The 19804-nt window shown below is 34.9% G+C and overlaps 1 protein-coding gene across 2 annotated transcripts; it reads right to left on the bottom strand.

Moving 5' to 3' along the window:
- Positions 1-15140: 15140 nt before the first annotated feature.
- LOC142538224 (ubiquitin-like protein 5) lies at positions 15141-19320 on the bottom strand. 2 transcript variants are annotated; one of them, XM_075643588.1, is made up of 2 exons: positions 18995-19320; positions 15141-15496 (listed from the first exon to the last, which is right to left on the bottom strand). In XM_075643588.1, the coding sequence occupies exon 1, from the start codon at positions 19219-19221 to the stop codon at positions 19000-19002; it is 222 nt and encodes a 73-aa protein (XP_075499703.1). In that variant the 5' UTR covers positions 19222-19320; the 3' UTR covers positions 15141-15496; positions 18995-18999. The 2 variants fall into 2 exon arrangements, with proteins under 2 accessions (XP_075499703.1, XP_075499702.1); XM_075643587.1 differs by having other exon boundaries at positions 18991-19309.
- Between the last annotated feature and the right edge of the window lie 484 nt (positions 19321-19804).

Here is a 19804-nt window from a genome sequence, read left to right as displayed (position 1 = left end):
TAGGATTTTCCAGCCACATCAACTCAAAACAATAGATGGGTTGATGCCAATTCTTGTGATTGATTTCTCCCAAGTCTGTGGTAAATCTGGAATGGAGAAATTGCAGCTTCATTAGTACCAACCTTAGATTTTCCCTTGTCAGTATTAGGTTTAAGGTTGATCTCTCCCTCTTCAATCCCCGAGGTGAAGGGTTGACTTGAAGACACGAGATCGAAATCTGGAGTTTCAATTTTTGTTTGGTCGACTCATCAGGAGATGATCCCGGCTCAACACTTGTGCTAGGGGTACTTGAATCCCCTGCTCCATGTATAGAGTCATGTACTCTAAAACTCTCCATTCGAGAAACCAATGGCTTCTCAATGCCTTGGAGGATAGGCCCTTGCATTACAGACAATAACTGAGTATGTGCATGTAAACGTCATGTGATTCGATCGGAGACAATTCTCTATCCGCTTGTTGGAGCCTTCCCGCAATTTCTGCGTTTAGTGCTAACTTGTTAAACTCGTTTTTGAAGTATTTCAATGTGTTCCCTCAAATGCCTCTGCATTGATAATAGCATCAATGTCAATGATGTTCATCTCTTGTTAAAAAATCTGCAAGAATATTTTCATAAGATTTTATTATCACAATATCAAAAATATAATTCTGACATAGTGCTTGTCATCTTAATAATCTGATCTTCTCAGGTTTAGACTCAATTATATTCCTTAAGAAAGCTTTACCTGTTTATTATCAACTTTTAAAGTGAATTTCTTTGCAAGAAAGAATAATGACCATTTTTCAAAAGCCCTTATAAAATTCTTTTTCGTTGATATGCAATCTTATGGCTTCTGCATCTGAGAACAGTCCACTGCAATATCTGCATGGATGTTCTCCCTGGAGTGAGCTTTTTTAAGACTTCTGCCCACCAATGATCACTGGCATCCGTATATAATACCAGATCATCTTCATCTTGAGGAATAGCCATTTTTGAAAGATTTTTACAAATCTCATTTAGTTGACAAAGTCCTTGTGTATGTTATTTTGTCCATATAAATTTCGCATCTTTTTTCAGTAATGGACCGAACACTTTCCTGTGTTTTGCTAGGTTTTTAATAAACATCCCAGCAAAATTAACAACTCCTAGAAAACTTTGAAGTTGTTTCTTTTTTTTTAGTTCGTTTGGAAAATTTTGCACATTTTCTACTATAAGATCCTGCAAAATTATTCCAGACGCATCGATTTCTATTCCTAGAAATTCGATTTTTCTTGTGGTAATGACTGCTTTCTTTTCTGATAGAACCAACCTTTTTTTTTTACAAACGTCAGAGAAAATATCTAAATTTAATATGTTCTTCTATATTTTTAGATGCAATTAATACATCGTCAATATAAACAAACATAAACTTAAAGAAATCTTTAAATAGATTATCCATTTTCCTTTGAAATATATGGGATGAATTAACCAATCTCATTGGTAATACTTCCCAAATATATATTTGTGGTGTAGAAAAAGCTGTGAATTTCTTGCTTTCTTTCTGCATTCGAATCTGGTAAAATCCAGACTTACAATCGAATTTAGATAATATCATTTCGTTGCGTATGCAACTAATTAGATGTTCTCTGCTAGGTTAAAATACCCATCAAACTTCAGAATCTTATTAAATTTCTTGATAATTAATAACTAATCTGGATTTGTTCCTTTTTATTTCACCATGATTTCTTACCAGGAATCCTGGGCTGCTGTATGGGTGAAATTCCTGCTTTGATCAAACCAAGGTCCAAATGCTCCTTGATCATAATCTGCATATCCTTTTGATCAATTATATTCATTGGGATATGCTTGCAATGGACAAATTCATACTCTTTGTCTTCCTTGATTTTAAGGCAAGCTTTGAATTGATTTTTGTCCCACCATGCCAAGGGATCTTCATTGTAATTTTTTTTTATCCTTTTCTTGATATCTTCCAATGATACCTTAGACTTTACCTCATTCTTATGTAGAGTTATCTTAAGGCATTCTATTTCTTTTGTTTGGAGCTCTTTATCTGCTTTTAGTTGGACCATTGTTTCTCCAAACCGTCTAGAATCCTTCATTTTTGGGTTCAGAAGTTTTCATTCATCACCACGCTTGCTGCGAAACTGAATTGGAAATTTTCGATAAAATGCCTCTCTTAGTCTCTGGACTATAATTTTGTGATCACAAGGTGTTGTGAACACCAATTTTCTAGTCTCATTTTCTTGCGTATAGGACTTAAACATTTGTAGGAAATTGTTTCCTAGCAAAATGTCAGCTCATGTATCATGAAAATAAATTGGTGATGTTTTTTACCTTATATCAAGGTGTTTGTCTAGCACATCTAATTACGATTTCAATCGTCTTAATCCCTCTGCATAAGATTAAGATTCTTCTGGAAAGATCTCTTCCAGCAATATTTGGTAATTCTTCTTCCAAATTATTTGGAAAAACTCCTCGTTTTGCTGTACAGATTCCAGCACCTGAATCAATATAAGCAGCAAAATATTCTGCCTTATATTGTTCACATAACATTCATACTGGAATGTATATCGAGAATGAGTTTGTGGTCATTGGATTTTCAACATCCTATCATCTGCCATAACTTCATTCCATATTCTAGACGTTTCCAAGGTTTGTGTTCCTCGAGAAAATTTAGTCCAAGAACCAGTCGATCTGATTCTTTCCCAGGAATTCCTTTGATAAGAACTTCCAATTCTCCGATATTGATCATTCCTTGGTAAGCTTCTATCATAGGTTGTTCCAAATAGTATATCGTATTACAAGGAAATTGATCATTTGTTTCATAATATCAAATACTATTTCTACTTCCTTCCACCCTCCTGGGCATCTAAGATTTCCTATGGTAGAAAAGCTTTTTTTGCTCCTATTGGGTTTCTTGGACAGACGATTTTCTCCACCTGTAACTTTTAATTCTATCTTCCTGAAAAGATAGTCTCCTTGATTCCAATCTAAGACTTTGATTCCTTTGTAGAATCGGTTTGTCTTGTATTTTGATATTTTTCATGTATTAAAGGAAACTCAACTCTTTCTGGATAAATTGTCTAGGCAACTTTTCCAAATATCTCTGGTATTTCAATGAACTCGTTTCTAATAAACAATTCTGAATGATGTGTATTAGATAGAGCATATGAAATTTGATAGGTAATAGAATATGGAATATTACCTTCATTCATCAGTCTTTTTTCCTTGAAATTCAGATGTAAAGTCAAGGCTCGACTAAAATCTCGATCTGCTAAGTTGTAGGCAATTCTCGGATAAATTACTCCCACAATTTTTCCTGCACAGAGATTCCCTGAGATAGTTCCCAGTACTGAGTCTTGAAGGTTCCCCATTCTTTTATCGCATATAGCAATATCAATTGGTGAATATATTTTCTTTGAAAGTAGCTTTTATCATAATCTGGATTGCTCCAATATGAATCCAGGGCATATTTCTTGCTACTTCTATCTTGAGTTTTTGTAATTCCTCCTTAATTTCTTCAGAAAGAATTAATTACATCTCCATTCTATTTTCTGTAAGTTCCATTAGGATTGTCATTTCCCTTCTAGAAACTTTATAGATTAGATGATGCTTTCTGTTTCTTATGCCAAGATTTCCTAAGAACTTTTCTATCTGTCCTGCAGAAAATTCTTGATATCTATAGACTAGGATTTTCTCTCATGATTCTTTGAACCATGTTATGAGATATTGTTGTCTGACTGAAGAAACCAGACAAATCTTCATGTGTTTCTTGTCGAAACACCTCGTCTTCAGTCAGATTCCGATTCAGTTCCATCATATTCTCCCTGACTCGAGACTTCTTCTTCTTCATATATGCTTTCATCTGAGGCAATATCCTCGAATCGGTATACCTGAATAAGATCTTGGTAATAAACTGCTTCTTCAATATCCGGGGTTGGATCGAAGCGTTTAATACCTTTTTTCATTTTCTGGACAGTTGGTCGAAATATGACGTCTTGCTCCACATGTCCAACAATTATAATCCTTAAAAATTTCATTAGCTCGAGTGTGAGTTCTTCTGAAAGTTTTCTTCGTAGGTTCTTCATGTGCTTCGAGATGTACTCGAGGCTTGGGATGATATCATATTTCTTGATGGTCCACTTCTTTGTCCAGATTTATAAGATCTGGCCTTTTGTCTAGACCAAACTGTTCTTGGTTTCCAAGAACTTCTTCCACCTCGAGCATAAGGATGAGTCCTAAAACTTTTCTTCTTAGGCTTATGTGGTTTACTTCCAACACAAAAGAGTTTTTTTGTTAATACCCCTTAATCATTTGTAATTCGTTTGTAATGCTGTCATATGACATCATTCTGCCAATTTTCCTTTGAAAAGAGGCTCTTCGTGCCAACGTATGTGGATTGCTATGGACATATTCCCTTATAAGCATTTCTCTCCAGGGACTTGGCATTTTAGCGAAAAAAGCTGCATAGCTATTTTTCTTCGACCCCGAATTCCATCTATATTTAGTGAATAACATCCACCAAACATATGTCACGTAATTCAAGGCTATACATAGCTTGAGTATATTTCTTCCTCTACTCTGTATCTTGACTGTTAAAATAGTCTACCCCTATAAACTGTGCTTTAAATAGGGTAGCCATTTTTCCAGCTATCTCACTAAGAGATTCTCCAACTATGATTGACTCTTTAGTTTCTAATGAAGTCATGTCCCAATCAATTTTAACTGATCCCATAAGACTCATTTCTAGGAGTTTAATGAATCCTTCTCTGTTGAGATCAAGTGTTCCTGCAGGGATTCTCATAGCAAATGTCCAGTCATCTATGAGATCTTCTCTATTTTTGAAATCTAGTACATCAAGGTTAAGCATAACCCCATAAGGACGTATAGGTTCTAAAACAGTTTTTCATAGGGTGTTTGGTGCAAGGGAATTTGATTTCTCCTTGTCCTTATTTCCGCTGGGTGTGATTCTTCACAAGTATGGAAATCGGGTTGAGATTATCTCATATTTATATTCTGAGATCCCACACTTTCTCTTGGTGGTTCCTGAGAATATGACCAGGTTATAGAAGGTGGTTCGCCTCCCTTATGTTCATCTTTAGATCTACGACTTTGAGATTTGCGAAAGATTCCGCAAGCTCCTGTAGATCCTCTAGACCAATCCTTTCTAAAGTTGTCATCAGATTAATTTCTTTTCTGAGACAGATTTAATTAAATTGATCATTTTTTCTTCTTCGGTCAAATGTTTTAACACTACTTTGGTTTTCTCTTGTTGATGTAACAGGGGTTCATTATCAAAGGATGGTGGTAACTTTCCTTCTGAAGTTCTCTTACTAGAACTTGGTTGTTGTTCTAGGATTTGAATTCTTGTTCGAATATTTTAATATTCCAAGAATTTCTTTTTGGTTTTCAAGGATTTTCTCCATATTTTGTGGTACATAATACAACATATTGTCATAATTTTGTACCGTCTTTTGAATTTCTTTAAGATCTCCCGAGAGTTTAGAGGAATCCGGTACTATTTCTAAGAACCTGTTATTTTGAATCATAAGTTTACCTTAAGATTCTGATAAGTTCCTTCTTGATATCTAACATTGGTTATATCTTCATGTTTCAAATATTCTAGAGTTCTGGAATAAATCCTGTAAATAAACAATCTCGAACCTAGGTTCGGATTCATGTTGATTGTGAAAATTCTCCTCCTCAAACATTTTGTTACTAATAATAAATTATGTGTTTGAATTAACCTTAGGCTCTGTTACCATTTTCTGAGGCCCCGTTTATCAATTAAAATTCTATAGGCAATAAGGGTATTTGTGATATTTAGAAAATAATTTTCTCTCACCAGGGAGTTGAGACAAAACCCTTTTAGTTTAGGTACTGAATATGAATTTACCCTTATTTTTAAGCACTTTTTTTACCATCCTCGAAAAATATAAGGGGTCGAAGAGCAATTTGACGTGAGAAATTATAAAATAATGTAAAAGGGAACAAGTGGATCCCAAATTTAAATTAAAAAAAAAATTGATGTTATGATAGGTCCAAAAATTGAATAATGTGTTCCTCTGAACTGTACCCCTCTGTTAAAAAATTTGACCAGATACTAAATGTGGGAGAAACAATAATAATAATGTTCGGAATATATATATATATTATATATATATATATATATATATATATATAACCAAGATTAAGAGACAGAATATGCAAAAACTGAGAGAAAGTCAAACAGAATAGGAAGGACAAGCATCGACAGACGACAATGACACAACTCAAAATTATTGACAAAATTCTCTACAAATTTCAAGTTTCAGCTTCAATTTTATGTTTTCAGTTCGTCAGTGTTTATTTTGTACGTTTCAGTTCTTAGTTACTTAGCTATGCATCTATATCATTTGAAGAATTTTCTTTGTTTTTGCAAATTAATTTGATTATTTGCATTAAACTGACGAGAAAATAAATGAAAATTGAATCGCGATCCATTTTCGATTGTCCTATATAGATTTTTAAGTTTTAATTTATTATGACATGTGGTATGCCCACACAAAATTCAGAGCAACAAAAAGAATTTTGGATAGTCTAAAATTAAAAATATTAGATATTAAATGTCACATTTAATATCATGTTTTATAAAATGAACCTTTTGGTTCTACACATCCTATTAAAGAAACGTTTTGACCTAAAAAATAAAGCTAATTTAACGTTATAATCTTCGAAACATTTCAAATTTGTAGTTTTGTAGTATAGGTGTAACAAACAACATGGATCAAGAAAATATGTAACATAATTTTCTAGCACAACATATAAAAAAACTTACCAATGTTCCATAGGGACGTAAAAAGAATCAAGTCGTTCGTGAGCTATTCGAAGCTCGCCTCGATAAAAAGTTTGTTTGAGATAGTTTATTAATATTATCGAGTCGAACTCAAACATAATGATATCCAGATCGTGAGCTCACGAACATGTTCGTTTACAAACTCGCGCTCGGGAGCTAGAGCTCAAGCTCGGCTCGTTTATGTAACTCGCGATCTCGGCTCGTTTATGTTGCTCGTGAGCTCAAGCTCGGCTCATTTACTGTTCGTGAACATATTCGTTTATATGTCTCACAAGCTCAAACTCGAGTTCGGCTCATTTATCTTATTCGAACTTGGCTCGTCTACTCGTGAAAATGCTCGCCTATATGGTTCGTGAGTTTGAGCTCGAGACAGCTTATTTGTTGAGTGGAAAAAGAAAAATATTAGTAACAATGCATTTAGAAGGATTTGAACAAAAGATCATTGTTGAAAGAAAAGATGAATTTATGCTACTTAGCCATAATTGCATTTTAAATTTAATTAAAATGACATTGTCGCATTGACATATCTAGAAAAAAAATTAATTAAATAATTGTAAATAATAAAGAGAATTCATATAATAATATAATTTTATTGGTTTAGAATAACAAATTAGATTTATCATTGATCACTAAATTGTAAAACCAAATCTTAATATGATTTATGAACAATTTACAGTAAATTAATTTAAATTTGATAAATTTGTAACATCTAAGATATTTTATAATATAAATTTTAATTAGAGTATAATGAATTTTTATTTATTAAAAACTAAAATCTAATTTTAAGTAGAGTATAATGAATTTATATTTATTAATAACTAAAATCTAAATTCTAGATGATACTATGATGATTAATTAAACAAATTATATACTAAATTCGTTTGTTATCCGACATTAATAAATATTTGGATTTAATTATATCAAACTTATTATGATTTGTCGGCTCATCCAGTCAAAGAAACTGGTTGGCGGAAGCTTCATGGAAATTTCAAATAGAAGAGAAAACGTGTTTTTATACGCGTTTTCACACTGACAGGGGCTCTATAAATAGAGCTCCCTCTTCATTCTGAAATCATCCATTTTTCGAGTTTTTTCTCATCTTATAAGCATTTGAGTGCTTAGTTCTATAATATTTGTGAGGTGTTTTGTTATCTTGTATTAAAAGAGTGTGTGTTCTCTTTAGAAACACAGTGAGTGAGTTGTACACCACAAAATATTATAGTGGAATTCTTTTCATTTTTCCGTGGTTTTTACCCTAATAATTTTTAGGGGTTTTTCACGTAAATCTCGATGTCCAGTTTATTCTTTATTTTCGAGTTTTATTATCTCAAAATTCCCCCACGTGGGACCAACAAGTGGTATCATAGCCTTGGTTTAAAATTTCTTAAAATTCTGAGTATGCTCTGTGGTTGCAGCCTAGACTGATCTTCCACATCAGAAAAGATTTTTTGAAATTTTTTATTTAAGGCGGGATTATTTTGTCCAGTCTACTAAAACTGTTGTAGACATAATGGCGGGAAGGTACGAGATAGCAAAGTTCAACGGAAGCAATTTTATGCTGTGGAAAATAAAGATACAAGCAGTTTTAAGAAAGGAGAATTGTTTGGCGGCTATTGAAGATAGACCGGTAGAGATTACAAATGATGGAAAGTGGAATGAGATGAATGATAATGATTAGGGATGTAAACGAATCAAACCGTTTGTGAGCTATTCGAAGCTCGATTCGATAAAAGCTCGTTTGAGCTCGTTTAATGAGGCTCGTTAAGATAAACAAACCAAACTCAAGCTTTACAGTATTCGGCTCGTTAGCTCGTGAACATGTTCGTTGGTAAGTTCATTAGTAATCTTTTAGATGAAAAATAATAGTTTTGATATTTGATTTATTGATTTTACATATTATTTATGAAATATATAGTAAAATCTATTAAATTTATTTATTATAATAAATTTACAAATTTTAATAAGAATAATATATTTTTCTTTAAATATAATTTACTTTTTAATTAATTTAATGAAAATTTAAATATATAATTCATATTTATTAAGCTTGTTTAGGCTCGATAAAGGCTTGAATAAGCTTGTGAGCCATGCATATATTCGTTAAATAAAGCTCGAGCTCGGCTCGATTATAAACGAACCAAGCTCAAACATTCAAGAGTTCGGCTCGGCTCGACTCGATTACATCCCTAATAATGATGTTACCAATTTACACTTGGCTATTGCAGATGAAGTACTGTCAAGTATCTCTGAGATAAAAACAGCCAAAGTTATCTGGGATACTGTGACAAAGATGTACAAGGTCAAGTCGCTATAACATGATTTTCCTAAAGAGAAGGCTTTATACTCTTCGGATGGCGGAATCTTCATCGATGACCGACCATATCAACACACTAAATACTATTTGTCCAACTCACTTCTATGAGACATAAAATATGGGAAAATGAACGTGTGGAGCTTCTACTTCAAAGTCTACCAGATTCATATGATCAACTTATCATCAACATAACCAATAATATTCTTATGGGCTTTCTAAGATTCGACGATGTCTTAACTGCGGTTCTCGGAGAAGAAAGCTGGCGCAAGAATAAGGAAGATAGGTTGGTAACATCGAAGCAAGCAGAGACTTTATCGATGATAAGAGGAAGATTTATGGACCGTGATTCCAGTGGGAGCCAAAGGCGAGGTAGATCAAAGTCGAGAAGTAAGAAGAAAATATTTACCGCTTTAAATGTGGCGGTAAAGGGCACTTCAAGAAAGAGTGTACGAGTATCGAGAATAATTCTCAATGAAATGTGGCCAGTACTTCAGGCAGTGATGAAATATTATTCAGCGAAGCAGCAACTGTTGCAGAAGGCAGACACAAATTTTGTGACACATGGATAATGGATTCAGGAGCGACGTGGCACATGACGTCTCGGAGAGAATGGTTTGATCATTATGAACCAGTCTCAGGAGGATCTGTATTCATGGGAAATGATCATGCCTTGGAAATCGCTGGGGTCGGTATTATCAAAATTAAAATGTTTGATGGCACCATTCGCACCATACAGGAGGTACGACATGTGAAAGGAGACAAAGAATCTTTTGTCCTTGGGGCAATTGGATGACATCGGATGCAAAACCCGTATCGAGAATGAGATCATGAAAATTGTGAAAGGCGCTTGTGGTTATGAAGGCGGAAAAGGTTGCTGCAAATCTGTATGTACTTTTGGGAAAACACAAAGAGGCAGAACTAGCTGTTGCATCAATTGGTTCAGGAGAAGAATTAACAGTGTTATGACATAGAAAGCTCTGGCATATGTCAGAACGGGGATTGAAAATTCTCTCAGAACAGAAGCTGTTGCCGGGATTTACAAAAGTGTCACTACCCTTTTGTGAGCATTGTGTTACCAGTAAACAACATAGATTAAAGTTTGACACTTCTACTGCCAGGAGCAAAAGCATATTGGAGCTTATTCATTCGGATGTTTGGCAAGCACCAGTTGTATCCCTAGGAGGAGCGAGATACTTTGTCTCGTTCATTGATGATTTCTCTAAGAGATGTTGGGTGTATCCAATCAAGAAGAAATCAGACGCTTTCCAGATCTTCAAAGATTTCAAAGCGCGGGTTGAACTTGATTCTAAAAAGAAAATCAAGTGTTTGAGGACTGACAATGGAGGAGAATATATAGAGACGAATTTGATGCATATTGTCAACATGAGGGCATCAAAAGACAGTTTACGACGGCTTACACACCTCAACAGAGCGGATGGACAGAACCTTGTTGGAAAGAACAAGAGCTATGTTGAGGACTGCAGGTCTAGAAAAGTCATTTTGGACGGAAGCAGTTAAAACCGCTTGTTATATTATCAATCGTTCTCCTTCAGTGGCGATTGATCTGAAGACTCCGATGGAGATGTGGACTGGGAAGCTGACAGATTATTCTCATTTGCATACATTTAGAAGTCATGTGTATGTTATGTACAATGAGCAAGAAAGATCGAAATTGGATTCGAAATCTAGAAAATGCGTCTTCTTGGGTTATGCTGATGGAGTAAAGGGGTTTCGCTTGTGGAATCCTACTGTTCACAAGCTTGTCATCAGCAGGGATGCTATCTTTGAGGAAGATAAAGTAAAGGAAGACAAAGGCACACCGAATTCAGAAACTACTATTTTTCAGGTAGAAAATAAGACGGACGAAGGTCAAGTTTCTTGTGAAGCTGTACCAGAGCACGAAGAACAAGAACATGTTGAGTCTGAGGTTTTTAATGTGAGGCAGTCAACTCGAGACAGAAGACCACCATTTTGGCTTTCAGATTATGTCACTGAAAGCAATATTGCATATTGTCTATTATCAGAGGATGGTGAGCCATCGAGTTTCCACGAGGCTACTCAAAGCTCGGATATATCCTTGTGGAGGATAGCAATGCAAGAAAAATTGGAGGCATTAGACAGGAATAAAACTTGGGATCTTGTTACACTACCATGAGGGAGGAAAGCCATTAGAAACAGATGGGTCTATAAGATCAAGCGTGATGGCAATAACCAAGTGGAGCGGTATCGTACTAGATTGGTGGTAAAAGGGTATGCTCAGAGAGAAAGAATTGACTTCAATGAGATTTTTTCCTATGGTTCGGCTTACAATAGTCAGAGTGGTGCTGACATTATGTGCGGTGTTTGACCTATATCTAGAACATCTAGATGTGAAAACGGCATTTCTTCATGGAGATCTTGAAGAAGAAATCTATATGCTCCAGCCAGAAGGTTTTGCGAAAAAAGGCAAAGAGAACTTGGTTTGCAGGTTGAAGAAATATATGTACGGTCTCAAACAGGCGCCGAGGTCTTGGTACAAGAGATTTGATTCCTATATCATGAACCTTGGATACAACAGACTGAGTGCAGACCCTTGTACATATTTCAAGAAGTCTGGTGATGATTATATCATTTTACTATTGTATGTGGACGACATGTTGGTAGCATGCCCCAACAAAGATCAGGTCCAAGGATTGAAGGCACAGTTGGCTAGGGAATTTCATATGAAGAACTTGGGACCAGAAAACAAGATTCTAGAGTTGCAAGTTCACCGAGACAGAAGTAACAGAAATATTTGGTTTTCCCAGAAAAATTATTTGAAGAAAGTCTTGCAACGCTTCAACATGCAAGAGAGTAAGCCAATATCGACCCCTCTTCCTGTTAACTTCAAGTTATCCTCCGAGATGTGTCATAGCAGTGAAGCAGAGAGGATGAAGATGTCTCGAGTACCATATGTATCAGCAGTGGGAAGTTTGATGTTCGCCATGATCTGTACAAGACCGGACATTGCTCAAGCAGTGGGAGCAGTTAGTCGGTATATGGCGAATCCTGGACGAGAGCATTGGAGCACTGTTAAGAGGATCCTTCGATACATTAAGGGTACCTCGAATGCTGCATTATGTTATGGAGGATCGGATTTTACACTCAGGAGCTATGTCAATTCAGATTATACAGGTGATCCTGATAAGAGGAAATCTACTACTAGTTATGTGTTTACACTTGCAGGGGGAGCAGTAAGCTAGGTTTCAACACTGCAGACCGTTGTGGCATTATCTACAACAGAGGCAATACATGGCAGCGACTCAAGCTTGCAAGGAGGCAATAAATTAAAAAGTTATTGGAGGAGATCAACACGAACAAGAGAATATTCCTTTGTTTTGTGACAGTCAGAGTGCCTTGCACATCGCAAGGAATAGCCTTTCATTCCAGGACGAAACACATTGGAGTACAATTTCACTTTGTGCGGGAAGTATTAGAAGAATAAAGCGTGGATATGCAGAAGATCTATACGAAGGACAACATAGCTGATTTTTCGACCAAGCCAGTGAACACTGATAAGTTTGAGTGGTGTATATCCTCAAGTGGTCTAGCGAAAACGTAAGCAGCAGGGAATGACAAGATTGAAAGGATGTGTGGAGATGTGTTTAATTCTCAATCAAAACTCCAAGTGGGAGAAATGTCGGCTCATCTGGTCAAAGAAAGTGGTTGGCGGAAGCTTCGTGGAAATTTCAAATAGAAGAGAAAACGCGTTTTTATACGTGTTTTCACACTGACAGGGGCTCTATAAATAGAGCTCCCCTCTTCATTCTGAAATCATCATTCTTCGAGTTTTCTCTCATCTTATAAGCATTTGAGTGCTTAGTTCTATAATATTTTTGAGGTGTTTTGTTCTCCTGTATTAAGATAGTATGTGTTCTCTTTGGAAACACAGTGAGTGAGTTGTACACCACAAAATATTATAGTGGAATTCTTTTCATCTTGCCCGTGGTTTTTACCATAATTTTTAGGGTTTTCCACGTAAATCTCGGTGTCCAGTTTATTCTTTATTTTCGGGTTTATTATCTCAAAAATCTCGCATGTGGGACCAACATGATTAAAACTTAAAATTATGAATTCACTCTTGTTTGGCAAAATTAAGATAACTATGCCAAACAAAATTAAGACACTCTTATTTTCACTCTTATCTTGCCGACAATTATATCTTATGTTATCATATAATTAGAAAATAAAAACGAAGATTATATCTTGCCGAAAATTGTCTTATTAGTATATCTTGCCGAAAATTATATCTTATGTTATATAATTAGAAAATAAAAACGAAGATAAGATATAATTTTGCCAAATTATAATAAGTTTGATATAATTGTCGTAAATATTATGATACTATGCCAAACAAAATTAAGAAAAACTTATTGTGATTGAATTGAATAAGAATAGAACAAAGACAAAAAACGAATTGTATGATAACATATAATATTTTTCTATTTAATATTTCTAATGAATGATGATTCGATCAATAAATTTATTGTATATATCATGCCGAAACATTCTTTCAAAAACTAATATAATAAATAAATCTATAGGAGCGAGCGTTTCCCGCTTTACCAAAAGCTATAGCTAGTAGTAATGGTGCAACTCAATCTTTTAAACTGCACACAGCTCAAGCACTAGTATTCGATCGCTCTACCAAGCAAGGACAATTATTGCACCCAACAAAATCCAAATCTTGATGACATATCTAGAAAAATTAAATATATATGATCAAGATAATTCATAGAATAAGAGTATAACTTTATAGGTTTAGAATAATAAAGTTAGACCTATCATCAATCAAATAATTGCAAAATGATAAAATCTATAGTCAAGGATGGTATACTATGACGGTTAGTTAAAAATTTTATATACTAAATTGATACTTCATTCGACGTTAATAAATATTTTAAATTAATGATATCAAACTAATTATGATTACACATTAAAACTTAGAATTTTGAATTCACTCTTGTTCAACGGGTCTCAGAAAACTTACTTTCGTGCAATTCATATTGATTGACTTACTGAGAACTCAACTCACAAAGAACAAAATTTCAGTGTTGTTAGCCTAACCGAAATAATTTTGAGATAAATTTGTTCGCTTCCCCCTCTAAATTTATCTCTGATCCTAACATTATTTGATAACTGGAATTAATGAGAAGAGAACGAAGATAAGAAACGAGTTGTATGATAACATAATATTTATTTGTTAATGTGCCTAACGAATGGTGATCCGATCAATAAATTTCTAATGAAATAAACTAACAGTTTAATTTAAAACATCTAAAAGATTTAGAACTATACATGAAGAGTGAAATTTTAGACTTATTTAAATGAAATCGTCAAAATAAAACTTTTTAATGTATTAAAACTTAACTATTATGATCATACTTATATTTTAATTATGAATGAAATAACGGTTAAATTTAAAATATACAAAAGAATTAGAATAATATATGACAAATGATTATTTTGGTAATTTAAGTTAAAATTATCCAACAAAATTGTGTGCTTAACCAGATCAAACTCGAGCTCTGTTGTTGAGCTCTATTATATGTTTAACAAGCTCGACAACAGACATGCTTAACGAGTCAAGCTCCAATCAGGCTCCTTAAACATGACAAAAGAGCTCTCAACGTATCAAGATCGATTTATTCACGAGCTCGGTAATTTTCACTCAAATCTATATAAATCTTAAACAAAACGACCTCAAGTCTAATATTATTCGGCTCGATTTGATTGACAAGCTCGAGTCTGATATTGTTCGGCTACAAATTCCTAGATTTATGTAACAAAATAATTTGATCGCAGTTAAAGAATATTTATCAAGAAATCGAAAACCAAGCTACCCTCAAATTTGCAAGGACATCACATACGAGGGTGGTGGTATAGCTTATCTAGAGATTGAGCCATATGATATTGAGCTCATCAGGCTCGAACTCAACAGGATGCTTATCTACAATCCTGAACCGTAAATTCGACCCACAAAACACCTCGATACATACATGCAAACCAATCTCAGATAAAGATCGGGTGAGGCTTGTTAAGCCTGATCAGTTGCAAATAAATTCTACACAGCTCACTGTACATTACAAAACAGATGGCATATAAATTAAAACTGATAAAAATAAATAAATAAAGGGTCGACATAATTTATCAGAGTAGTTTTAATACAATCAGTTTTCAACTGCCACGAACACAATTCTACATAACATATTTAAATGGTTTTCAGACACCATGTCCTCAAATATTTGAGTAAAACATGCATTACAAAAACCCAAGTTCATTATTCACGCAGATAGCAACCGATGCTGATACATATATTCCACATCCCCACGACTCCCATTACAAAGCAGACCTGCAGGCAAAAAAAGAAAAGGAAAGGAGCAGCTTCAGTTACGGTTTCGATAAAAAAATCACCACGCTCTCATGTACCTCTAGAATATACTTATGAAAGAAATACACCTATGAGACACGGGAATGCACAGGGTAGGTTTACACGGAGATTATACAACACATGGCGCACATCTACAATGGCCAGTCTAAAGGATAAGAAGGCATTCAACCCACCAAATAATACGTGATTATGAAAAAGGTATAAAGATCACACAAACAGACAGGGATATGTTCGCTGGTAAAGAATAAAAAATTATCACAAATAGAAAGGCTGAGAAGTTGATCCCCATAAGTACCAAAAAAAGAATAAAATTGCCAATTCTAGAGTCATCTACAAGACATCAAGCAAAAATAACATTGTTCAGAACCAGAGAGCAGAAAAGGCATACCCATTGACAGGCTAAAAGATGGGAATGATGATCCACCAGTTGGAGTGTGATGAGAATATTTACAGCTAGAGTAGATAAAAAAATTCGAAGCGAAAGAAACTACGGTTCTGCAAAGTTCCAGTGATTAAAGAAACACTAAAGGCTGGATTTGGCTAACATGTTAACGGAGAAATCAGTGCAAGATATACATCAGTAAACTGATGGCACAAGCTAGAAAGAGATATGCCTGAGGAAAGTTGCAGTATATCCCTCTTACGACCAAAAATTAACACACAAAAAGAGCAAACAAATGAAGAAATCAACATGGCAGTATTCTGAAATATATGGATACCGTATTGATATTTTCTGGAAATAGTAAAGGAAATACAATACAAATCTCACACTCAAAACACTCAAGAAGGGGAATCCCTCTAGCCCTAGCAAAGTTAGCAAATTCTCACAAAAGTCTAGTCTATCGAACTAACACACCCCTTTCCCCTTTTATTCCCCGTACCAATGTATAACAGGCTACTATTCTGCCCACATGACCCTTGGACCTTCTCGTATAGATAATATAAACCGGTGGCCTTTCCGTGGGCTATTGATATTAGCCAAATATTTTCTGGGCTAGGGCTTGATAATATTCTTCCTGTAACAATGCCGCCCTCTTGAAAACCAGCTTTTTCCCCAAGACTGAGAATTAAAACTTGAATTTCTATGAGTTCAGACCCAGTTGTTTTCTACTCTAGATACATGACCATCAATACTTGTGAGAAACTAGTATCAGCATTTGAGTTTTTTGCTCAAATCCAACTACGACCATAAGTTTACTGGCATCAAAACCTACTGAAGCATTGATTTCACCTTCAACTTCCAAAATTTCGCCAATAGAATAAGCGGCTGTCCCTCCTAGTTCACTGATTAAGAGGATCAGTGCCATAGACAAAACAACAATTATAAGAAACTTATTCAGTTTAAGTAGCAGCACATAAAGCCTGTTTGCTGAATAGAAAACAACAAATCCAAATTCTCTTCCACACTCCAGTTAAGCATGTTCCCTCCACTAACAAACCATTCCAGTTCTCTTAATAACAAATCTCAAAATATGTTTATGTCTTACAACTATCTACTATTACCAAAATAAGGACCCTAACAACCATTCTTGTACATGCATTCACCCCCACCAACGTCGAAACAACAAACTCACTACCATGGCCACAAAAAGCACTCCCAAAAATCAGAAAAACAGTTAAATGCTTTTTAAGCCCGCACTTTACAGCACTGTAACGATAAGTTAGTACCATTTCAGGATGTCGCATAGCAACAAAACCTCCCATTGAATGATTAACCAAAACACTTCTGAGTGGACTTCCACAAAGATCAGCTCCTTCTTTAGCCTTGTTATCTTGAGATTCATTATATTGGTCTAGTGTCTTGTGAATGTCATATATCATGAATGCTCGTGAAGCATGCAATTATCTATAGCACAATGTTCACCTCCCGAGTCCCCCTGCCACCCCAGATCAAAAGCTTCACTTTTTAGTTCACTTCAAGCAAGATGTTTGTGGTTTTGTAATACCGATATATCACTTTGGTTTCAGGGCTGTTAACATATGTAAGACCTCTTACCGCACCAAGAGTCACCTTCGCTCGGAACATCCAAGATAAGGCAGGGAAGTATTATGTCCATGTACAAGGGTGATTTTCCTTAGCAAAGCTACCAAATTCTCACAAAATTCTAGTTTATCCCACTAACACACCCATTTCCCCCCTTCTATTCCCCTTATCAGCATAACAGACTACTATCTTGCCCAAGTGACTCTTGAATTTTCTCTTATAGATTTTATAAACTGGTGGCCTTTTCCATGGGATATTGACATTCGACTAATATTTTCTGGGCATGGGCTTGATAATATTCTTCCCGTAACAATCCCGATCTCCAATTAGTATATTTCTGAGTGCAGCCGCGAGGATGGACAATCAACCTACTGTTTAAAATACAATAAAAGTCAATTGAACTAAAGACTTTACACACTCAGCATCCTTCCCTCACTTTGTCCAACCTCCCCCTTCATGTGATGTGCCATCAAATATATCGTATCGATGCGGATATCAAATCAAATCTCACCAATAAAAATCTGTCGAGTTGTCAGCTAAATAAACATTTAAATACATCATATGGAACACCATTTACAATGATGTCTCATGTCGGTGGAAGAAAGAGAACAGAAATTTTCCTAGATGAAAATACATAAAAACCAGAACCATCTATTAACAGCACCACACATTATATACAACACTTCTCAAGCTGTAGGTTACAAAGGCAAGGAGAAATAACAGAAAGTTTTGCTACAATTTTTTTACGGAGAGCCACCAACATAATCAAGAGTGATGTGGATCTTAGTCATTCTTTCTACACAAAGATCACCCAACATTTGAACATTTGAAAAGCGAACGAAACATCCAACAATATACTTCATACAAGTCAAGTATATTAAGTAAAATTGTGCAAATAGTGCCATCTTCACTTGCAACAGACAACAATTGATCAAATAGGCTATATTTATCCATTTGACCTACTATGTACAACCCTTGCAATGAGAGACACTACAATTTCCTCATAAATACGAAACAATACTTGAGCACTTCAATTTCCTCATGGTTCTTAGATCGCATCACACGGATAAAAATGACCAATTCATCGTTTGTTTCCTAAAGAACTCAGGGAGGAAAGATTAAATTAATTGGGTCATAATTCAAGATAAGTCAGAAGAGCACAGTCCCAAAACAGTAGCCACCAAAGTGAGAGGACTCTCAAACTTATTAGACATTTCACGATTTGGAGCCTATGCGGGTCATAATAAGAGCCCGGGGGCAATGATAGATACTCTACAAAGATAATATTCCACGATCCAATATCCATAAAACTTCTGTCAAAATTCGGAGAGACAGTGTTCGATTATTCCAACCGAAAGTTGAAATGTTTGGACAAAAAATGACAGTTTCTGATATCAGTATCGGATTTTTAGTGATACAAAAATTGAATGGATCGAGAGAAAAAGAGAGAACAGAGAGTACTGAAAATTACCCACAAGTATTAGTTGTAGTAGAGCTCGAGACCCATTCCATCGTGGATCTCGTAGTCTTTGAGGGTGATATGATCCTTGTAGACGGTGTACCACTTCTGAATTCGTATTTTGTCAGCCCTAGTCCCCGTGTGAGCAGCCACCAGTTTCTTCAAATCGCCGATCGTATCATCATCATTGCACTTCACACGAACTTTCTTCCCCAACCGATCGTTCAGCACCACCTCTAACATCCTTGCTTCCTGTAGAAAACCCTAGATTTCGTTGGCTGCCTTCACCTTTCGGCACTGGGTAGAAAAGAGGGATACAAGTATACCATTATTATAAACGGGGGGTGTTTTTTGGAATCTTAGCCCGCAAGTATCAATCGGGTTAAACATTAAATTTTTTTTTAGACATAGGAAATTGGTCAATGAAGCTATCGCGTATTTTGTTTTTAAGATAAGAACAAGAATATTCTTATCATATGTATTTAAAAAAAAAATCAATTTATCACATATTGATACAAAATCTCAGGATATAATTATATAAATATCATTGTACCATATATTAATATTATTTTTAAGATTATCCTTTTAAAAATATAATAACTGTTAAAAGTAAAAATTTACGATAAAAAGTAAAAATCTCAAACTCACAATATTATTAAACTACACACTTTATAAAATTTTGTCTACTCAATTATGTTTTTCTTCACAAATTGAGAAAAATATTTATTAAATTTCTTTAAAAATAATCTAAAAATATATATATCATTACATATATTATCACACTGATTTTCAATATTTACGGTTCTTATTTTCAACGATAACAAGG

This window comes from Primulina tabacum, chromosome 3 (assembly GCF_025594145.1).
Source record: "Primulina tabacum isolate GXHZ01 chromosome 3, ASM2559414v2, whole genome shotgun sequence".
Lineage (NCBI taxonomy): Eukaryota > Viridiplantae > Streptophyta > Magnoliopsida > Lamiales > Gesneriaceae > Primulina > Primulina tabacum.
This window is presented reverse-complemented; position numbering and strand designations above follow the sequence as displayed.

Bases quoted from the DNA above. Each gene is read 5' to 3' on its own strand.
- LOC142538224 (XM_075643588.1), bottom strand. From the start codon at position 19,221: ATGTTAGAGGTGGTGCTGAACGATCGGTTGGGGAAGAAAGTTCGTGTG.